At 36.4% G+C, this 24,204-nt stretch overlaps 1 protein-coding gene and 1 long non-coding RNA gene across 7 annotated transcripts in view; both read right to left on the bottom strand.

The window, feature by feature from the left end:
- The window catches only part of NEBL (nebulette), a 253,557-nt gene that overhangs the window by 71,751 nt on the left and 157,602 nt on the right, over positions 1–24,204 (bottom strand). For 2 of the 5 annotated variants that reach the window (XM_061351911.1, XM_061351922.1), the window contains exons 1-5: positions 20,555–20,737; positions 20,387–20,458; positions 13,973–14,077; positions 11,771–11,881; positions 5,870–5,980 (exon numbers count right to left, since the gene is read on the bottom strand). The exons of 2 other annotated variants lie outside the window; for them this stretch is intronic. In XM_061351911.1, coding sequence (XP_061207895.1) covers positions 5,870–5,980; positions 11,771–11,881; positions 13,973–14,077; positions 20,387–20,458; positions 20,555–20,620 — 465 coding nt within the window. In that variant the 5' untranslated portion in view covers positions 20,621–20,737. Of the gene's footprint in view, positions 1–5,869; positions 5,981–11,770; positions 11,882–13,972; positions 14,078–20,386; positions 20,459–20,554; positions 20,739–24,204 lie in introns of those variants that run through there. One more of the 5 variants, XM_061351931.1, reaches the window with a different exon arrangement.
- The window catches only part of LOC133211531 (uncharacterized), a 44,903-nt gene continuing 42,022 nt past the window's right edge, over positions 21,324–24,204 (bottom strand). For both annotated transcript variants that reach the window (XR_009725221.1, XR_009725218.1), the window contains one exon: positions 21,324–21,411. This is a non-coding gene — a long non-coding RNA (uncharacterized LOC133211531). The remainder of the gene's footprint in view (positions 21,412–24,204) is intronic.

The raw sequence follows: 24,204 nt of genomic DNA, 5'->3' as shown, positions 1-24,204 counted from the left end.
TAAAGGCCAGCATATGTGCTCAAAATAGAAATTAGGAATGGAGTGAATTTAACAACAGAGAATCAAGAATAGTGGTGATAAAGTTGAGGAAATGTGGTCACTTATTGCTCCCAAATGACATGATCATATAGTACATGAAATAATGGATTGTGGTTAATTTCAGGGGGAAAAGGGGGGTGGAATAAGACAGTGACAGTCCTTTATATTTCACCATTTCCAATTATATTAGATGCAAGGCCAATTGCTATAGCTTTCCCAGAGTGAATTATTATTCTTCCTGCACCTAAACCAGTATACCTATTACTTATGTTGAGGGAAAGTCATCTAGCATTTTACAAATGTCTGCAATATATATTTGCTCCATTCTACAGCTTGTCATACTCCAGTGAGAATAAAAATGTTATGCAGCAGAACAGTAGTTTGTCAGAGGTAGGCCAAAGAAAGAAAAAATATGTTTCCCATTTCCTGAATAACCTCAATCCCTGGATGCTGACCCTTTCCCATTGGGACAGTGTGCTGGCCTCTATTACACAGCTGCTATTCTGTTCCATGTAGTGATTTTATTTTTTTATAGTGCTATGTTGGAAAAGTAAAACCAGAGCTATTCCAAGAGAGCAGGGGAACAGATGTAGACAGGGCAAAGCAACCAGCTTGGTGTGTGCACCCATGGACTCCAAGAAGACGGAAAGTTAAGAACCCCACAAGAGAGGAGAAGAGAAAACAAAGCCTGGTCAAGAAAACAGCAGAAGCACCCCAGGAAGGGGCCATCTTTTCTCCTGAGTTGGTTCAGCCCTTACTGAGAGGCTGAAACCCTGACTGGAACCTCCAGGCATTACACGATGCATGTACTCAAACTTCACTTCAAAAGGTTGCTAAGGTGCTACCAAAACACATCACCAAATGTTCAAGAATTGCTTCTTTTTATGAGGACCACAGGTCTACAAAACATCTGGTCAAACTGCAACTGAGATGCTGACAAGAGCAGCAATGAAAGACCTAAATTGAGAGTTACAGCAGAGCAGTGGGAATTGCAAGCAAGAAAGAATCAGGGACAAAAAGGGAGAAAAATTGTACCATCTCTAGTTTTGAAGTTGTTAATAGTAAATTAAAAATACTAACTAAATTTAAAGTGGTTTTCTACCCTAATTTGAAATTACAATATAAAGTGGTTACATTTTTGGATATTATTAGAAACAACAATAATCTGAATAAAAGCCACTCTTATGATTATATACTCTGAATTGCCACTAGTTTTTGAAAAGCATGGAAAATATTCAGTGCTTGCTTACAACCAGTAGACTAATTTTAATAAGGCCACACCTCCAGCTCTTATAAAAAGGCATAAGGTCCACTGGGGATAAACATGCTGGTTTACTTAGTCCAGCTGAGGGTCTTGAAAATGCTTCACCTTTCATGATGGTGAGAGTACATTGGAATGCACTACAGTGCTGCAACATAAACAGATTTCCAAAGGTGCTGCAAAACATCTCAGGTTGTCAATCAACAAATTGAAACTTCTGCTACATGGTGACCCAAGCACACCTAAGCTTGAAGACTCAGACCTTTCCTGCAGTCTTTTCTCTTTTCCCCCATTCCCATTCCCATTCCAGAACTATTCCAAGCTATAGGTAATAAATTATTAAAATATGCAGAAGCAGCTTTGAACACATTTTGCCCTCTTGAGATGCACACACAGGAGTCAGCAAGGAGCTGGGCACACCTACCTGCAAGAGAATTTGTCTTTTACTGCCTGTCTCTTCTTAGTATTTTCTAAGAGCTGTAAGTTCACTAACTAATGGCCTGTCAGCTGTGTCTCTGCCCCCTTTTCTCTCATCTGCACTTTGGGGTCCGTCAGCACTAAGAAAATGACTAGCTGGTGACAATCATCATTGGCAACAGCTTTTGTGATCCCCGCTCAAATGGTGTTGAAAACTGTTTCCCAGACTGTGTAGAAGAGACAAACACATTTATGGCCTATTACAGATTGATGCAGTCATCCTTTCCAGTAATGGGCTTGAAAATTGATTGGTCCCAATTACATCAGGAGTAAACACATCATTTTCAGCACCAGTTGGAAGTGGTCCAGGGGGACCTGCTGTTGACAACCACTGTCAGCAGAAAGTTAGTCAGTGAAAGGTGATTTTTCTAATGCAGATGTTGAACAGAGAGCCAGGAGAAGCTTTAACATAACCTGCATCAAAACAAAGATCAACATTTTGGTATGTTATCGATAGTGTTTAAGCACACTGAGTTTAAGATATGCTGATTTGGTCTTACCAGAAAGAATGTAATCTTGTGTGTGCATGGATTGTGACTGCACAATAGCTTCAACGTAAGGAAAAAAACCTTATTCCTAAAACAATATAGACTTCTTAAATATTCAAATTTAGATGGTCAGTGGAACATTATAAATTACCCCTACTGACATCATATGGACTACAAAGAGCATACATATACATCAAAAGTTTACACAACTGTCAGCCAGTGTCTTAAAAGCAGCACTGTTTCATACACAGGCATAAGAGAAAAGATACCCGAGCTCTAACCTTGGATATGCAAATTGTCATTTAAATGTCCACAGTTGAGGCTATTGCAGTTTTCTTATTTGGAGAATCAGAACACCACTTCCTTATTTCGCACATGGTACAAATACTAAACTTTTTTTGCTGTTCATAATACCCAGTGATGGACCAGGTCATAGAACAGACAAAACTGTGATCCACAGCTTTGTTTACCTTGATCAAATGCTATGTGCAGCTTATACCCAGGCACAATGTGGCAAGTGTTTTCTTTGCTTTAGAAATCGTCACGTCATTTCACTATTCAGTTAGTTTCTTCCATCCATGTGATTCTCAAGTACACGTAAGGTGAACAGCTATGTTGAGACCTGATGGTTTTCTAAGTGCCACCACCTAGTTTTGGTCCCAAGTTTGGAAAGCTCCAGATGAGCTAAAAGACAGCCAAGCACAGACACAAATTACGCTTATGGTCCCTACTTCACTTTTCTCCAAATGCCTTTGTGTGCCAAAGTCACACCATTAACATTCACTTCACAAAACACAACTTATAGAGAAAAGTCCTTTGGTTTGGACAAACATGTTTTCATTCAGGCATTATGTAGCATTTACATTGTTTTTCAAGTAAATTCCCTATCATTAAAATAATCATTTTTGTTCTTTTGAGAGCAACTTTTTTCAGTCTCAGTACAAAGAAGAAAAAAATGTTTTTCTCATACATGATCCACTGTTCGGGAAATTTTACAGCGCTTCCCTGTTACACAGCTTCAGCCCACGTTTATAGAGCATGTTAATGATATTCAAAGTGGTGTGAAGGCCTACAGCACATGACAGTTTCAAAATGTCAGCACAAATGTATTTTAAGTTGAATACAGTCTTAATTTTTAAAGGAAATTGCACATTTCACAGAGTTGTGTATAAATGTCAGCCTTATTTTAAGGCTGAGTAAATAGTCTTAAACACATCCTAATCCTATTAGATGCAAACCCTGCATGTAAAGGTTGAATTGAGTTGGCAGAGCATTGTAGGTAAACATGCATTCTGCTCCCGTAGGTATACTGTACTGAGTGCTGGATAAAAGAGCTTTGTCTTTTTATTCCCCCAGTAGTTTCCCTCCTTTTCCTTGTACTTTCAAAGCTGTGATTCTACAAGTAGCTTGAAATAGTTCTGAAAGACAAACGCTCCACATTTGGGATGCTCACTATTCCACACTCTGACTCAAAGATGAAAACTCACACAGCTCTTAATTAAACCTGTACTTACAGAACAACAAATCCATAGCTATTCACAGTGGTGCCCAAACAATTACTCGCAGCAGCTGTGTAACTCCACTGAACAATAACTGGACTTACACAACTTACTCCTTTATGTGTGATAAAGATGCATCCTCATTGCACTGCAGCTCCCCATGAGCAACCAGAAAAAATCCGTTCTTAAGCAGATGAAACTATCTGGTTAGAGTTTTATGTTGGATATGGAGGGCTTGATGGATTTTTTTTGAAGTTTGCTCAGGCTGAAAAATCATTTCCTTTGTATTTTTTCATTATTTTTAACATGCTGGTTTCAGTTGTCATTTATCAAAACACCCTTGCCTCCTATGTTTGCCTTCATTTTCTTTTATTTTGTTTGGAGGTTTTTTTGCTTGCTGTAAGGGTGAAAGAAGTCAAAACAACTGAATTTCATTTACTAGCACGCTAATCCTCATACCATGATAAATTTGATTGAAAAACTCATCTCGTATTCCTCCTGATGTCACCACCTTCTCTGAGAGGGATTCCAATGTCTCTTCCCAACATTATGTCCACCATCATTCCTACTGCTAGGTCAAAAAACAAACACCTTCTCTTATGGGGAGAGAAGTTCATGTTCCCAACTCCTACACTCTGTCAATCTGACATCCTGATGCTTCCAACAGCAGTGACAGCCAGAATTTGACAGGAAGAGGGAATTCTGTAATCAAGACAGGTTGCAAATTACTGCTGGGAGTTCCAACACAGGTATTTCCCAGCAGAAGAAAAAGTTATTCTTCAAACATAATGCTTCCCTGAAGTTTTCCAGCAGCCTTTTAATCAGCAGCCAGCTGTCAAGATTCTGCACACACAGACATACATCTAACATTGACATTTAGTTTTCAGCCTACATACCCTAAGAGTGTTTATTACGCTGTCAGTAGGGAACATGGGGTAAATTTAAGATAATTCAAAATGAACACCCAAGCTTCATTTTCTACATTGTTAACAGCAAACAAATGCCCCATTTATCTGAGAAACAAGTGTTATAAAATCACCTACTTACCTGACTTGGTTACCTAAGAAAACTGGAAATAAATAATAATTTTAAAGGTATTTACATGTCAGCTGTTCTACTGGTTTTGTGTACCATATAAGAAGACCTCCCTATTTTGGCCAATCTTCTCTTAAAATTTACTTTGCTCATAAGTAAGCTTTTACAAAACCTAAAACTAACATATGTTTTTCTTTACAGTTGTGTTTATATCATTCAAGACACTAATCTTGGTAGCACTTCTGGCCCCAGCAATTGTGCATTGGGCTAGTATAAGCTAGCTTAACCACAAAATCCAAACTGACTTGACACTAATAAAAAATGTAAATATTATTATTAGGGGGTTATGTTGTGAAGTTAATCATACAAAAAAAACAAAAATATTCTAATGACGTTAACAAAAAGATCTAAAAGAAAAGGGGTAACCAACTTTAAAAATATTGCTAAACAGTCTCAATTATCTACGTTATCTAAACAAAACTACAGAACAAATACATGGGTCAATTTCAGTCAATGGTATAAACTAATGCCTGGCATTAAACTGAACTTTACGCCTCAGATTCTGTAAAAAAAGTCATAAACTGTTCTTTGAAAATCATCTGATATATATTCAAAGAGACAGGAACAATGTTATTCATGCGCATAAAAGTGTGCAAGAGCAGAGCAGAAGCAGCCCCCCTTCCCTCCTCTCTACAGAACCCTGAAGAACCAAGTGTTGGCAGTGTAAATCGCTGAAACTATGCTGGTAAGGTCTTCATGTAAACAGAGAGTTTTATACACTTTTAAAGCACAAGTAGGTACACATGAATTCAGAGAACCTGTGTTTGTAATTTTATTCCAAAGGGATAGCACTTAATAACAACTTCTACCAATAAACAACTACTTCACACTGAAGTTTAGAACAAAAGGCACATACCATTACTTGTATCATATTTTAGACACACATCATGTCCCAAATTACTTCAGAGCAAATAATGTAAAAAAATAACTAATTAAATATGAAAACATTCCATGCCCAATTCATTTCAGTTAATAACCCCAAACAAGCAAATAGATGGGGGAGTACTTACATCACTCTGGTATTTATTGACTTCCATAGCATGCTTAATATCTGGCGGCTCCTTCATATGTGCATAATCTGAAGTTCCTTTCTCAGCATCATGCTTTTGTTTATAAAGAACCTGAAAAGAGCAACATACTTTTGTGGCCTCATCCAGCAGGTATAATAACATGAGCTGGGTTAAATCTAGTGTGCCTGTATTCAGGAAGAAACGCAATAACTAATTAAGCTCCTTAATGGAACCAGAAACCTGAAACAAGAGCAGCTTCCACCCAAAACGGAGATATATGAGGCACAGTCAGCAGAGAGACTTCTCTGCTCCCTTTTTGCAATAGCGACACAAGTAGACGGGGGGCAAAAAAATATACTGACACAGAAAATTCACCTTAACAAGGTGAGAAGACAGTCCAGGGAAAAAAGTAAACAAAAGCTTTTTCTGCTCAAAACAGACTTGAAACTATCAGCTAAGTGACTATTTCAGGTTTAATTTTTTCCCTGTTTAAAACAAAACAAACCAAAAAACCCTGATTTTGTGTATTCCTCATAAACAAAGAGGTTCACATGAAATACAGCCCAAACATCTGTTTATTCCACTGTTCAGAAATTATTAGCACAATACACATTTTGATTAGCCCCCAAGTTCTGGGTGCTAGAAAGAAATCTTTACATTCAATTGTCATCCTGATAAAGGAAAATGGAATTAGACTGTAAGTTTACAAACAAACTTATTTTCGTAATAGAAACTGAGCTCAATGTTGGGCATTCATCCAGCTTTCACTATACTCTGTTATACTTACGTATACACACACACACTAAAACTGCCTGAAAAGCTGATCTTGCACTTATCCTTGTCAGAAGCTTTTAGGCTTACATTAAGAAAATTCACCATGTTTTGATTTTTGAAGAAGCAGCAAGCATCAAGAAAATTCATTTTCTAATAGCTCTCAGGAGCAAGCATTAAAATAATCCCCAAGAAAACAGAAAATACTAAATAAGACTGAGAGCTGATCAGGAGAAGGATTTGAAACTAAAACCCTCAACAGCAATAAAAGAATACTGTGAAAGTTTTGAGATGGGAACTCTAAACTACAGTGATTCAGATCCTTTTAGGACATGATACTAGAACTGTGAGAAAATGTTATATCTGTTTGTGTTTAAGGCAGCAAGGTTGGATGCGAGTCACAGATCAGGGTGCCCAAGGCAATACATTAGTATCTCCCCTGACCATCTCAGATTACAAAATGACATATAGGCTGAGAGACTAAGACAAAAAGGGTTGGGGTTTTTTGTGCACTGCTACTTTATGAATGAAAATCAAATTAGTAAACTTAAAATGTGCCATCTCCTTATACAGTGTAAATCCCAACAGGAGAAAATTAACAGAAATGGCAACTCAGCATCCACTATCTTGGGAAAAGATAACTGTTTCTTTATCTTAATGTAGGAATAATTGACTTGCTATTTGGCAGCCCTGTTCTTCCTAACTTTTCACATTATTTTTATTAACTGACTTAAGTAACCTTGAAGCGATCACAGGCTAAGAGGAGTTCAATAGCTGTCTAGTTTAGTTTTGGACAGTTTCATGCAGAACTATTTTCTAATCTGTAAATCAGTTCCAAAGCAGCATGAAAAAAATGCTGATGAGGATTATTTCATCAGTATTCTTGGAACCAGTATTTTACGTGTTAGTATGTGTACATTATTTTCTCATTTCATGTTAATTTTCAAGTTTTAGCTGAACTGATTTTTTTTTATCAACTCTACATATGAATCTACTCTACATAGAGATCGAGTATTATGGGTCATTGACATAACCTCTACTCTGTAGTGGCATCATTTATTAACTTAAGAAATACAAAGTAATTATTTAAGTAGGCATGACTTCAAATTGAACTAATTTGTAAGCACTCATTTCTTATTTTTCTTTTCTCTCTTGTACACCAGTGTGTCAATAGGAAGATGCATTAAGAAAGGCTCTTTTAACTTAACTCTGATTGATCCTCTGCTTTGGAATACTTTAAACACTATTAAATTTTTATTTTTGTATTTCTCTTTATAGTCAGAAAAATGAGCCCTGAACTTAAAATCCACAATGTAGGATTGTGTAGGAGGAAATGTTCAAGAACACAGAAAATGCCATTTTAATCACTAGATACTGGACTAGACTAGCTGATGTATTTGTGTAAAACAAACTACAGAAGACCAGAAGAGCAATACCTGTTGCCATAAAGAAAGAGGAAGTCTTGAACACGAGATTTGAAACCATAAAAAAAATGAAGAATTATATAAAACAGCCTGATAATGTGTAATATGATTGTAAATGATGCAGTAAGCCACAAAAAAATAGCTTTATCATGGTAAAAAAAAAACCAAAACCAAAGAAAAAACCTCAAATGAAAGTGAAAGGAGGATTCTACCTACAAGTGAGAAAAACTCTGAAACTTTCTCTTGAATTTGAAAATATTGCTTAAGATTCACTTGGTTCATCATCTTTACTAATAACTAGAAAATACTTGAGCATTGACATATAGTTACTATTTGAGATATTGCCCTGTTCAAAGGAGAAAATTAAACTGCCTTCACTTTGCTTGAGATTATTCCTTTCAGATAAGAAGAAAAACAGTGCAATCTCTTCTTATGGCAGAAATAAAGTGATGAAAAAAGTGATGAAACATTTCTTTTTCAACACTATTTCCCCTTCAAGCAATTTTAAATACCTTTATCATTGTTTGTGACACCTTATTAAAAAAAATTTCTCTACATGAGGAAAGATTCAGTTTACTGGTCTTCAGACAAGAAAAAGACTTGGCACAAAGCTAGCAATGATCCCTTCAGAAATACTGCTCACAGGAAAAACGTAATTTTTCCAAAAAATGTGCATTTCCTTTTGGGAAGATCAAAATGAGGGCTCCCTGCCTGGACGGCTCTCATCAACTTCATTTTCTCATTACAGAGAACAGGGAAATTGGTGAGTGCTTTGTAGGCTGAGAAGGAGGGTGAAGTTACGTGGTGAGGACAGAGACTTCTGCTCTCTCTAGCTTACCATGGGGACAGCCATGATAAAAGAAATTAAGAGAGGAAAATCTGCTTGCTCACCCTGAAGAAAGCTATTTAGAAGGCAATAGACAAATTTTATGTGCAGAGGAAATGAATGAAAGCCACCTAGGTATGTAGGGCTCTGCAAATTCTTTTTCATTCTCATGAAACACTTTTTTTTTTTTTCCCACAAAAAGTTTCATGATTTTTTTGTCAAAATTTTTGATGCATTTCCTTCTCTGTGGGTATTCATTTCCATCCTCATGCCATAAAGTACAAAAAAACAGATGCGGGATTTATGCCAAAGCCAGCAGAAGTAGTCTGGCTAAAGCCTTTCCTCTGTATCTTGAAGAGCGAATTGAGCATGAATCAATACAACCAATATGGGGCAAAAAAGAAATTTCACCCAGTTGCCTCCAAGTTCCTAAATTCTGAGTGTGAGCTGAAACAGTGCATAAGAGTAACAAATTGGGCTAGATCGAGGTAGGCTGAAAACAGTGCTGGTGGGCAGCAGCAGGGCAGCAGCACCATTTCAGGCAGCATCATATCATGGCAGAGACCATTTGTGGAGAACCATGTAAAGAGATCACCCAGTAGAGGCACACTGGCCTCAGCAATTGTGTGCCAGCAGGCAGCAGTGAAGAGAGTCAGTGGCTCTCTTTCTTCCACACCATGATCCCCTAGTCCCAACACACCTGCTTGGCATATGAGGCTATGGATCCTGCCAAGAACACGGCATCACAGAGAGAGAAATCGCCTGCTTTATCTGGCTATGAAAGCATTCAGGCCCATTCAAGAAGCATGAAAAGGGAGTCAAAGGCATAAGTTTGTTCCAGTGCAGATGGGGAAGAGGACACACAATTTCCACCTCTCAGGAAATCAGCACCTATTTAAAATCAACTGAATATAATTGAGAAGCAGACTGCAGTTCTGTGCTTGTAACAGCCTTTTTGCAGGAGGGTTGGCACAATGGCCAGTTGATGCTGTTCCCTTTCCTTTCTAAGGCATACCTGTGGTCTCGTCTTACTGAAGTGATGACCTTAAAGTTCACAATCCCAGATAGATAAATGCTGCAGAAATCCCCCCTGCCATATCCTGACCCAGTTGAAATCTTAAATCCTTGTATTAGCTACTTAGGTACCGCAGTGATAGGCACAATATGGCTTAGATTTGAATACTGTAGAGAAGATTTTCCACTAGAAAATCCCCTAGGATTTCTCCCAAAGTAGCATTTAATTCAGGTCCACTATAACAGTAACCACAAGTTGGAAAAATGTGTCAGCGTATCTTTAAGTTTTATGGTAGATTATGATTTATAATGCATCTATTCCTAAGGGGATGGTATGAATTTTACAGGAAAAGTTTCTGCTTAAATATTACTCATGGTATATGCATATTTGTTCCTCTATGACTTTTGGATGATTGAAGAAAAAACTTCAGAAAGTATCAAATGAAAATGTCAGTCTTTTCCTTTAAAGGTTTTTTCTGATGGATCAAATGGTTTCATTTTTAGTCTCGGTTATTTATCTTTTCTGCCACATCACCAATGTTAATTAACCTCATTTGTTTAAACTAATGTAGAATGTACACATTCAGAATGAATTCAGGAGTAGATTTGTGGCAAACTAGTTAACTAATGTTTTGTAAATCAAACTAACAGTTGAAAAATGTTATACAAGTTTAATTCGCAATTTATTTCTACTGTAATTCTTCTAATCACTCACTTTACAATGAAACGCCCCACTAATGTCATTTCAGCTACTGTGGTACTTTAACTTCAGTGTATATATGTTCCGTTTCAAACTATGGAAACTAAAATATACTTTATGTTATTTTATTTGCTTAATATAGCCTTGCCTTGTTTAACACATTGTTTTAAATCAAAACATTTCTCCACAAGCTGCCCTGAGATATCAGTGCTTTCTTCTGTTACGAATATTTTCCTTTGCTTGAAAAAAAAATCACTGCATTAGAAGAATGCACATTGAGATACAATCAATTTTGTGGATTTAGGAGTGTGTTCACTTCACAGACTAGCTGTATTAAACTATACGTAGTTAATAGCCTTGAAAGAGGAGAAAGGCAAAACAAGAGAAATGTGGAAATGCTTGGTGGACAGAAAGCCACAACCATCTATCAGCTGTAATTCTCATGAGTAACAATGAAAATTTATAACTTGATTCGTATTACACATACTTAACACTCATAATTCCACCGAGATCAATGCAAGTGAAGGGTCGCCTGCCTACATTAAAGAGTATTATATTTTTAAGCCCCTGGAGGCAACTGAACTCAAATTTACTATTTTACGGGTTGTTTGCAAGTTTACATGATTACAATATATTTGATTTCATATTTTTATAAAATTTGTTGTAAATGGTAGTATCATGTAAACCATCAGAAATAAGTTTACTGCTACCAGTAAGTGCCTATGAAAGTCATTATCTTTCCTTCCCTTCAGCATCAAACATTTTATAATACAACTTTCATATTGAAATGGCTGTTATATAAGATTTGTCTATTCTATAAACGCAGTGCAATGTCACTGAGTTCAATAAATCCTTATTGCATTTATGGATTTCTAATGGATTTCAATGGCCTTATGAATGCACTAGCATTTTTTAAATTTATATTTAATAAACATAACAAGTAAGATTGTCAACATTTTGTAAAAGAGTAGTTCTTGAAGTTAAGAAGTTATGGTGATAAACTCTGGATGATAAACTTACCCAAATAAATCAAGCAGGTTCTATTGTGTATCTATTCAAAATTAAGCAGGTTCTAATAGTGTATCTATTCAAAAACACTGTTAAAATTGGTCATATTCTGTCACACAATTCATCTAAAAGTCATTGTTGTGATTCTAAAATTTTACCTTGCTCTGAAGTTGCATTAATTCCTTTGCAAATACACTGTCAATTGTGGCTGGCATCTGCTGATAAAGAGAATTGGAAAGGTCTTTTTTAGCAGCTCCTTTATACTTCACCTAGTGGGGAGAAAAAGGTGGCATATAATGCAAAAAGTAAGATACAGGAATCATACTACCTATTTTTTCTATTCAATTAAATGTCATAGACCATTAGAACTAAAATGTAGTGCTGTAATAAACCTTCAGGTAAAACCAGATCTTTGAATAATAACTTTAAAATACTTTCAGTAGATGTATCTAAATTACAAAGCAATAAAAGTATCTCCTAATTAAATTCAATAATTTGGGGGGAAGTAGAAAATAAGCTAAGCAAAGCAGTTATTTTTCTAGCCTTTTTAAAATCACCTCCAAAACCCAAAATTTTCTTTTTCCTTCCATTTTCCCAAATTGTGCACAACAGGACCAATGAGAAGCCAACAAAAAATATTGATTAATAAGCAGTAGCAGTTAAACACAACTGGAAAAGACAGACACACTGAACTTAGAATGTCTGCCGTCGTTTCCACTTCATCTTTTCATATTCTAATTTTTCAATTAATTTTTCCTTATCCTGTATTTTCTCTAGTGTTCAGTACTAGCAATTCCTAACAAAAGGGTTTTATGAGACAAGCCAGAATAATAGTTCAAAATCTGGGACGTTTTGCTTCAGATCCAAGTTTTTCAAATTCGTTAAACAATAATGTCAAGTATTGCTATGAAAGTAATCATAAATATCAAAGATATCTTAAATGATACCATCTAATGTCGTTAATTTACCATGCAATATACAGCTCTTCATCAGAGACTGTTTCCCCATATGTATTATATATATTACTGCTGTTTCCCCGAACAGAAGACTCTTTTTCACTGCAGTAGACATGCTGCTAAGAATTTCACCACCCAAGTTTTGCAAAAACAGGTTGTAGGACACTAGAGGTCAGTAATTTACAAGATAAACCACCCATCACATCATTGGCTTCAGGTAATGCTGCAATAAGCGAACAGAATGCTCAACCCTGATAACATAGAACACGCAGGTTTTTAAATTCTTAAATATCTTTACAACTCCAAATATTTGACTAATAATTAGCAGCTTTTCTTTGGAATCAAACAGATGGATTTGAAAAATACTCTATATTTTATGTTTTGGTGGACTACAAGTATTATTTCATCACTTTTATGCCCCTTGGGATATGGCACTCTTTCTCAGACAACATGAAGACAAACATAGCAAAAATATTCATCAGATGTATTCATATGCAATGTAGCCACATGGAAAACTGATGTATATCAGAAACAGAATATAGAACATATACAAATTACATAACTACAGACAGGGATATTGGGATGTTCTTTATCATAATCATAAATGTAGCAGGAAAAAAAAAAAACAAAAAGCATGGCAGCAAACATGTAAGTCTTCCAACAGTCACAGTGACAGAAAAATCACTCAGAAGCAGCAGTTCCTTAACAAAAGCAACTCTCTGTCAGGTAAAATTCCTGATGGTATTCTAACCCATGGAAAATAAGCAGAGATGTAATGCTACAACAACTTGTACCTGGGATATGATGAGCTGGCAGTAAACTCTGCTCTGGCATCTTGGAAGCTGCTGTTCTTTCTTTGCCACTACTGTTCTCTGTGTGTGTTATGCAAAGACCTAAAAACTTGGCATGGGTATGCGTATGTATGTATGCTAGAGCTCAGGTGAGCTGCTGCTGTCATTGACCTAATGTTGGCCCAGTCCATTCCTGAAGGAGGACAGGGGTAATAAGAGGGCAGCAGTTTCCTTGTCTCCTCTTTGATATCAGGCTGTGAATTCTCCACATTAGGGAAAACATGCACAGCCACAATTTTCAAACCTCATCACTGCACAATAAGTAACAAGAAATCTTCTTCTTATTCCTATCCATCCATAAAATGGGGTAGGTAGGACTGCCTATTCAGAATCATTAATAAAATACCTTGGAATCTCAAAATTAATGTGTTGCAAAATTCCAAATTATTATTACTCACATACAGATTATACACTAATTATAGCAGTTTAAGCCACTTCAGCTTTAAACAGATTTTTTATTTGAAATAAGCCATCCTTCACCTGCTAAAAACCACCATATTCAACTGAGAAAGGATAAAAAGCAAAGAGAATTCTTCATCCTTTTAGGTCTTACCTCAGAAATAAAAGCACCGAGACTTTTCACATGTTTTAGCTGCGGGGTGTCAGGTACAAATATGCACTTGCCTTTAGATTTTTTAAACTCTTCTTTATAGTGTATCTACAAAGAGAAGAAAAAAAAAGGAAGTTTAATTGTTCTTTAAAACCCCATAAAAATAAACAATGGCTATTTTCATTTATTTTTTATTAGTAGTATTACTTGATTTATGGATACTATGCTGGGTGGCTTGCAAATACCTCAGGATGGATCAAACTAAGCCATGAAGGCAAAAACCCCGTTCTCACACACAGTACCAGAGCTATGTCAAAGTCACAGAACTCTTTAATAATGAAGATGAAAAAGACTTTTTTTTATATCTACAGCACATTTCACCATGTTGCAGATGTTCTAGTATCTCTAAAGAAAGGAGACTCAAGTGATGTCCTTGAGCCTTGATCTCAGAGATAAAATTGTTTAACTTCTAAATCAGACCTACCAAGCACAAAATCTGTGTAACAATCAAATACCCCTTTATGAACCCAAGAGTTACATGAATAAATTCAGGCCACTGCCAACTCATTGCCTACAAAGCACCCCAATAGTCATGACGTACAAGTAATAACAAAATTTCTTTGAGACCAAACAAATTCTGAATTGAACCATTTTTTAAAGCTCATATGCCCAAAGTAAACCATTTTTGAAGCAAAACACTAGCACATATTTTACAAGAAGAAAAAAAAAGTGAGCTTTTGGGTTTGTTTGTTTTTTTAACAACCAACCTTTTTCTTACTATGGGGCCAACAATATGGGGAGGTATAACAATCACATGACCGTTGATGAAGTCAGTTACTGTTTCTATTAGTGAAATGTCAAGAAGGATAAAATCTATGGACACAGTGAATGTGTAGGGACTTTATTATGCAAGAACAGCATGAAGAAAGATAGTGAATTACAATGAGATGGACTAAATAAATTTTTAAGACACTTTACATGGATAGCCTTCAACGTTTTTAGTGACATTTCTTTCTTTGTAAATAGAATAATTTAGCTCAATGCAAATTGAATTATTTAGTATTACGCTTTCATGGTTATTATCTGCTCTAACCTCATTTTCACATTCTGCACAACAGCAGCTTGCATTTATGCACTTTAGACTTGCTGACAAGCACTGACAGAAGCAATATGATCTGCATCTGAGCATTACAGAAATATGCAGTCTTAATATCCTCTTTCTCTGAATCCTTAATGGATATCACAAGTTCTAGTCTATGCTCCTCTAGAGGGACTTGGAAAATTCATGCAAACTATGGCAGTCTACACAGAATCAGCTCCTGTATTTTCTGATTCAAACTTTTCGTCCACCACAGAATCGATTAAACAATGCCAAATTCACCTCAAAATGTTGACTACATAATCCTTACACAGGAAATAATTTTGGTTGCTATTGAGCCCACCCACATTTGGACTACTGGAGGAATCTACATCTCATCACCAAATTATACTGTCTGCTTTTGTGGATTACAGTCTATTCTAAATAAAACCTGCTTGGTGAACAATGGATGTAAAATTACTGTGTACCATGACTTTACACAGAGACCCACAAATCATATGGTTTGCATAACCTGTATGTGACACCACACTCCTAGGTAATCGCAGAGCAATACACAAAAAGGGTAGTTTTATGATAAACATGAAGAGTCACTTATTGTTCATCCTGCATGCACTTGCAAGTGTATGTAAGTATGTGCACATGAACAGCTTAAAAAAAAGGGTTTCGTAGATTTATGTTCATTCATGGCTGAGAAGGGACATGGGAAATATACACAGCTGACTTTCTATTGGTTAGTTCTGCTGGTGTTGCCAGTAGAAACTGCCATAAAGCTGAGACTCTAGTAGAGGAAATGAAGAGTCTTGCTGCTCACAACTTAGATAAATCACCCATAGATATCTGAGAGCTGACTGTAATTACATCCATTTTAATTACAGAGCAATAATTACATTCAAAAATCAAACATAAAGGCTTCCTAAGGCATCTCTTAACTGGGGGAGGGGAGACAGGACACAACTAAAATAAATAATCAAGCTATTCTGCAGTAGAAGTCTTGCATTCAAAATAACCAAAATCAGTAAAGGACTGCTACCTCCTTACTCCTTTATTATTCACATTTATCCTAGTAACCCACAGAGGCCACAAAATGCATGTAGCCTCAAATGAGCAATTTAGAGATACAACAAAATGGGTGGTCAAACTCTGATCCAACACATTACATTCTGCTACAGAAGTGTATGCATCCCTTGGAATCAGAAAGATGGAAGATGAAATAGGACCTTCCTACCCAAACTGTTTGATGACTCTATGATTCTGTAAGTATAATGAAGTCATGATATCTGTCCTTTAAAAGCATATTTATTGTAAATGACATAAGCAAGAGGCTTAAGAGATTTGCTATGACTAAACATAACCAATGGTTCGAAGGAATAGGCAGAAAAGCTAATATTCCTCTTCCAAGTTTGGGATTACATATTCAAATGTCTAAAATACTGACTAGGAAATTTTGCCTGCACGTCTTTCCCTTCAACACAAAGTAACACTGTTTAGGTTGAGCAGATCTGGTAAGCCTTGCAAAAAAAAATAAATAATAGGAAAAATTTGAAAATGATGGCCTGGGGCTGCTACTGCTCTTTTGCTGTACTTTTGAAGTCCAATAGCTCACTAAAGGCCCAATATTTAATAGCTACCTCCTGATCCTTTTCTTCTTCCTGACTCATCATAAAACTACTCTGACTGGCAGCACAGCTATTCAGTAAAAGTGGATTAAAATTCCTAGACAACCACCAAAACAGTAAGCTTCAAATTGCATTTTTTTATCAACTTTATAAACCAAGGACATCAAACCTTTGGCTGAAGCTTCCTGGCTCAGCAAGAAAACTCATCTTGCCCATGGCATTGTTCATGGGGGAACACAGGAGAAGGCTGTGGGCTAAAGGAAAGGCTCTGATGGTAACAGCTTAATCCAAGCCGCCACTTCTCCTTTGTGTGCAGAGGCACATGCTAATGTAACTTTTATACGAATACACTTAAAAAACTGTTCTTAAAATCTTAACATCTGTGATATAACCATGTCAACAGTCACCATGCCAAGATACATTCAAGAACTGCATTTCTCAAAGACCCACTTAAGTTTAGAAAAGCCATCAAAAGGTCTAAATCTCTGCATCTAACTCTTCCGCTAGACCAAAAGGGAACATTTTGCCATTAAGAAATCCCTTTCCAATGCTACATTTATAATCTCCCATGAGATTAAGAGCTGTCTCAGATCACAGATCCATATAATACCAAATGCTCTTTCTGTGGCCATAGAAACCTAGAGAAAAGCATGAGGAACCGGGCAAGCATATGATATTACCACCCCACAGCATTTTACTAGTCTGTAGCAATTTAGACCTCAAAGTCCTCCAGTGTTAGAGGCTGTGACTAGTAATGGTTGAGTTCAGAGGAGCAGCTCCACCCTGAATGAGGCGGTCACAACCCTACTGGTATGAGTGGAAGGGCACTCTGTTTCTACTCTTCACTCTAGGTCTCTTTGGCTCTTGCTTTGTAACAAAGAGAAAAGCTGAAGAAAAGTCGGACTCCATACAATGACAATTAAATGACAAGTTGTACTACTTCTTGATGTAGTGGAAAAGAAGCATCAGTACCATACATTGTCAAAATTCAGCAGTATCTTCAGAAGGCAGTGTCTGCCTTCCTACCAAAAAAGATCACAATAGATTGGTCAATGATCATTTTACTCATACGTTAGCTCCTCTCTACACTTATAACTATTCACAACATCAGACCATACAATCAAAACAAAGGAGATGAAAATATACCAAAATATAAGTAATACAAGCAAATGGACAGGATCAATTTCAATATGGAAGAGAAAAGGCCTGGAAAGGAAGGTAATTCATAAATCAAACACATACGACAGTTTCAAAAACATCTGTGGAATAAAATTGCTTAATGGAGGGAGATTAAATGAAATGGCTTTAGGAAGAAATAATCCAGGGGGTATCACAGCCACAGAACAAACATCTGCCAACCTCAAACTAAAACGGGGATTTCCTCGAGAACCAGAGCACATAAACACTTCACAACTTCCCCTACGTATAGTTCAAGGCTGGCAGTTAGGCGTGCACTAAGGGCTGCTGTCGTAACACTTCTTAAAACCACATTGCCAAATTAAGGTTAGCCTGCAAAGAATACGGGGCAAATGTAATGCAACCCCAGTATCTCAGTCATGAGCACTCCTGGCACTGCATTCTGACGGAGGAGCTCTGTTGACAGCTCCACTGGCAGAAAAGGACAATCACCCAGTCTCGTGGTCAGCAAGGACACAGGCTGCTGTCCCAAGGTCACCTTAGGGCCAAACTGGAAGCCCCATAAAACCAGTGTACACATAAAATGTACAGACGTACACTAACCATACATCCACAGCGGTTTGTGCAAAGATTCATGTGAAAAATGATGAATACATAGAGTTCTGAATGTTAATGAGTGAAAAGTCAAAGGCAAGAATACAAACTCCTTGCAGTTTATTGGCCTCCTCATTAAAGTGTGAAGGGTGAGGAACTTATCCCCCAGCACAAACAACTTCACTGGTCATAAGAAATTCCAGTTATAACAAGAATTCTCTGAAACAAAATTCTCCCCCTATACATACGTGTATTCCATTCAAGCCAATGAAGAAACTCCTACTGATTTCAGCAGAGGCTGAGTAAGGCCCCAGAACTGGACACCATTTTCAAACAGTCTTTTCTTTGAAATTAAATTGTTCTGGACCATTACATACTACTGCTCCTTTGAAAGCATTAATGATGCTTTGTCATTATGCTTTATATTTCTCAAGGAAAATCTAACACACTCGCAGGCTAAATGGATCACAAGTTTTTAGCAAAAGCCCAAATCCCTGAATTATCATAGGCTACAGAAACCTGCTTGACTTTGTTATTCACCTTAGCTCTCTGCAGAAAATCAGAGAAAATACCACTTAATTTATCACTTAATTAACAGCCACAGCCAGCACCAGTCCTAATGGGTACACAGCACAGTAATAATTTGTTTTCAATTAAAGAAAATATTTCTCCAGCATTTTTCAGTAAGTTTTTTGCCTTTGAGGACAGCAACCATGTTTAGAAACAAGTTGCATGGAAGTAATAAATGTATTTTGGGTCAGATAAGTAGCTTCCCTTAAGGATATATTCAACTTTTAGTATTCTCTATGCAAACTAAAGTATTAACAGAGCAAAGACAAAGAGGAACCTTTGACCTTGTCTATTAACAGAGCAAAGACAAAGAGGAACCTTTGACCTTGTCAAGTCACACTTTGAAGCCAGCAGTATAACACCTACACATCCCAGGTACCGTATTTCTGAGTTGCCTATTTTTTTCTGATACATAACCCCTAATAATTTATACCTTAAGTGTAGATTTTGTAGGTTCCATTGAAAAATCAACATACCCTTTCACCTTGAACAATAATATCCCAAATCTAAATATCATATTATAACAACACATTTTTCAGTTCCTTTAGAAGAACACTTGCTAAAGCAAGTCACTCACTCCTCAGTATTGTCTCCTCTGCTGCCAGCCACCACCCTCACAGGAGAAATAACACTCTTTACTGTCATTTACATGAAGTGACAAAGTTACTCTTCAGGCACGCTTTCCCGGAGAGACACAGAAATAGATTTCCACAAGGGTAAATCTGATGCTGTCATATTGAAGCAATTGAATCTACTCCAATTTAAAATGTCTTAGATCCAGTCTATATAATGCATATATCTGATCAACAGTTTTAAAAATCTATAGTAACTAAGTCAAGGATTTGCTAGCTCAATAATTTTAAAGATATTCTAAAATTTCAGTGGGTTCTTCCTGCAAGAGCAAATCAATAATAAAATGCTAAGCAGTTGTGAGGATCTGCCACCACAAACCAATAGATAACACTCAAAATGCATCTGTTTTATTTTTATTGTCCCACCTTGCAGCTATGTATACTGGCACCCAGTTCTGCTCTAACCAATCAAACTTCATACAAATAGGCTATAACCAGAAAAAATATTGCATTTTCCTGATGACATGAGCCAAGGTGTTCTCATGGGAGACACCCTCCACATGAGACCCACTTTTTTGACCACTCTTTTTCCTAGTACTTATGCTTTATACCATCCAAGTGCTCTGAAAAGTTCATCCTTAAAGAGCTGATAGTTTAAGATACCAGAATAAGCTGTGCTTTTCTATTATTTTGTGTGCTTTTATATTTTGAGCCTCGGATGGGCGCATTTTGCACTGCACACATTTAAAAAAAATTATGTATCACAAATATAAACCCACTTGAAAAGAGAAATGCAAATGTAAGGGTGCAAACAGCCACTGTCACTTACATCACTTATTATTTCACTGCATTTTCGGGCCAGTTCCATATTTCTGTCCTCAATAACAGGCTTGAGGAAGACCTGTAAGAGAAAGGTAATCATTCCAGGTTTATTGTCCTAGAAGGGCAACAACTGAAGGAACGAAGTACTTTCCAAAGCTATTGGGATTTAACTCACCTTTTCTTCTTCTTCCCCATCCCCATTTTCATCCTCCCTGAGATCCTGAAGGACAGATACTCGCATTTTAATACTTTGTAGAAAACAACAATGAAAATTCTAAAAAGGTTCAGCGCTGCAGGAAACGGCTCAGACCCTACAGCATGGCCGCAATCAATGCTTCATTTGTGTCTCCCACCTAACTCTACTAAGGCTCCTCCTTATTTAGGCAGCACTTGACAGTCTTATCTGAGCAATTCAGTGTGAGTGAACTGAAAGGCATTGCAGATGGCCTTGCTAGCTATCAGAGCTAATGCTTTCTTACAGATAAAATATAATTAAATGACCTATCTCAGTCAACTATTTTTAAAATGACTATGAACACAATTAAAATACAGTGGTGAAGTTAATTCATAATGTAATTTAGTAAAATTAATAGGCTTAAAGCATTGACTCTAAGCTTATGGGAAAACTGATTCAAAGCATCAATGACCCCAAAAACCACTTATCATAAAACTTTATTTTGTTTGGGTTTTTTTTATTTAAAAAGCACACTATTCTCATTTTCAAGTAGATGTAACTGCTAGTATATTTTTCAGGAAAAACTCCTTTTCCACAAAGCTTATAAAATTCCTTAAATACTTTCCATATCGTGTCAGCTGTGGGTTAAAACTGTGCATAGATACAAACATGTCTGTACATTCAGAAGTATATATGGCCATGTATTTAAAAAAACACGTATGTTCCTTCACTGTTAAAAATCGTCATGGTCTGTAGACTCAAAACCAATCTTTTTCAGTATGAAATCACTGATTCCAGCTGCAAAGAAACTGAAAGATATCCTTATGTCGATGGATATAGTTTCACAGTGATTGCTTCTGTAAAACAAGCATTACAGGACAAATTAGAGCAACCAGCTTTTTAACACCCCCCTCCCAACTTTATCTTATATAATTTGCATTTTATAGAGGTAATTATTTTGAACTTCATCTTGCAAAGTGATTCACCACAAGTGAGCTTTGCAATTAGGCAAAAATATAAAGACCGTGCTCTCTTAAAACACCTCTTCAAAGAATTTTAAGTAATCGCACCCAAACACAATGTGCTTAGAGCTCATTTAAAAGCACACATTTCCTTAGGAAAGAGAAACATTTCAAAGAAGAGGAAAAATACAGCATTTGACTTAACTAAGGTCTGAAAATTTTAAAAAATTCTTAACATCGCAGGTACAAAATGATTTCAGTCTATAATAAACAAGAGTCAGGATTCTTTATACACTAATAGTACAGAAAGCATCATGATTTTCCATTCTGCTATTTCAAATATAAGCTCCTAAAGTTCAGATTTTGATTGGCATTGCTGAAGTTCAGGTTGAACCTTAGAAACCTGGTTTGTACAGATGAGAATTACCTGTGATTTATGCCGACTACTTTTGGAGCTTTCATCCTTGAGAAACAAATCATTTAGACTTGCAAAATGGGTACTCATAGTAATGGGTAATTTTGGAAGATTATGGCCACAGCAAATGTATTCCTAAACAACTGATTCATGTATGATTTTAAGGAGTGCCAGACAGAAATACAGCACTAAGGCTTCATTTGAGAATTTCTGTGATAATATTGCAAAAACTACATTCTTCCAGCACAGTTAATTTCCCTTTCCATCCTACATTTAATACATCTTTTTTAAGTGGGGACATTAAAAAATATTTAAAAGAGTAGAGAATATGTTTACATTATATCTGGTGGGTTTTCAGCAGCTGGACATACCAAAATTTATATATTAATTGTGGTTTTCCTGCAATGGTTTCTGCATAATAAAGATCTGCTTTCTCTTCAGCATGGTTACTTTTGGTCAGCCCTTAAGTGGTCAGGTAGTTGGATTAGATGATCATTACAGGTCCCTTCCAACTGAAATTGTCTATTCTATTCTGTTATCTTTAACTGCATTGATGAATTCATTTTTTTCCTGGTTTTGCATGATCTGGATCAGGCATAATTGAGTGTTCAAATATGCTATATCCCATGTAACTTCCAAAAAACAAGGATTTCAAGACAGCTTTTGTAACTCATCATATTAAAGAAAAATATATAATACTATGCATAAAGGGAATAAGGGAAAAAATATCACAATATCACTAAGTATACACCAGGTATTCAAAATGGCACTTCTCACATAACAGATGCAGTAAGAGACTATATGACACACAAACCTGCCCCCCTTTTTTTCACCCTCAAGACACTGAATACTGTCAGATAACACGCACTGTGCAATAAAGCAAGCCTGAAAATTAAATATATCCAGATGCAATTCAGGGAAGAATTTGTTACAACCATTTAAGAGTCGCATGGTTTAGAAGAGCATTATGATTCTATCACCAGCCTGCAGGTCAACAACAAGCTTAGGCTACTTCCATGACAGGCAATAAATAACCTAGGATCAGCAGGCATGTTTCACATTGCAAATGTTTGTATATGTTTACAAATATTTTTGTAAACATATACAAACATTTTTGTAAACTATTCTAAAACATTTTGTAAACTATTCTAAAAATACTAAATCTAATCTGAATAAAGAGTTAACTATGAATAAATACTTAAAATGCTGAGTTTTACATCTTCCAAAAAATTATTAGGTACGTTGTATTAAGGATTACTTTTCACCTGCAAAACCTGCACTTTTACTGAAACGTCCTAACTGACACTTGGAACCATTTTCCACTGTGTATAATGGAGTAACCATAGTCATTTGTTTTGGCCTGAAATAGAACAGATTAAATAAAATCCAATTGCACAGAATTCTAAGAAAACACTAATGGAGTGCTAAGCTGTGTATACACAATATTTGTATAGCACATGGAAAAATTTATTATTTATAATTTATGATTGCATTATGGATATCTTACTATGCATACAAAGGGGAGAAATCTGTTCTTCAGGGAAGTATGCAGTATGAACTCATTAAAATCTTGTGAGGAAATGCTGCATAGCCCCATATTTCGACTTCCATCCACTCTGCCTGGATATTTCACATCTCAGTTCAAATTTAACCCTAAGAATGAGGACTTGAAGAAGCTACAACAAAACTAAAACAACTGTATGTTGTCTAGATTGTTCACAGAAGCACAGTATTTGCAGAACACAACTTTCACTGCATATGAACCTACCAACAAAAAAAGACAAGCCTTGTAGAAGCAAACTATATGGTTTGCCCTGTAAAAGAAGACAGCTGAATATCCCAATACTTACAGACATCATTCAATTGTGTCAATTTACTACTTTTTGGCAAAGAACATTACTCAAGTACTTGGTCTAAATGTGTATCTGCTGAGGAGGCGTAAGAAGAAAAAGCATGGGGTATAAAGAAGCCTAAGCCCCCATGAGTACAAATTGCCCCAGCATGTGAATGGTTCAGGCAAACAGTCGTAGAGCTTTCCTGATTTGATCACACACAGCTGTGTCCACATCTGTCCAAAGCCCCACCATCTCCTTGTCCCTTTATCAGTCTTTTAAGAAATACATCTGGGAGATGTTAGCCCAGAAAGTTAAAAGGCTTCATCTCATTTTGGCCCTGATATACATAGTGATTTAGCAGCGATGCTTAGTTCTGCTCTGAACAAACAATAACACTGGACTTTTTTGGCAAAACTTCCGAAAGCCTTCTGAGATCTG

The sequence above is a fragment of the Neopsephotus bourkii genome, unplaced genomic scaffold, assembly GCF_033783945.1.
Source record: "Neopsephotus bourkii isolate Nb327-2 ecotype Australia unplaced genomic scaffold, CSIRO-AGI_Nbou_v1 NB_53, whole genome shotgun sequence".
Taxonomy (NCBI): Eukaryota; Metazoa; Chordata; class Aves; order Psittaciformes; family Psittacidae; genus Neopsephotus; species Neopsephotus bourkii.
The sequence above is the reverse complement of the archived record's forward strand: the minus strand, read 5'-3'. Positions and strand labels throughout refer to the sequence as shown.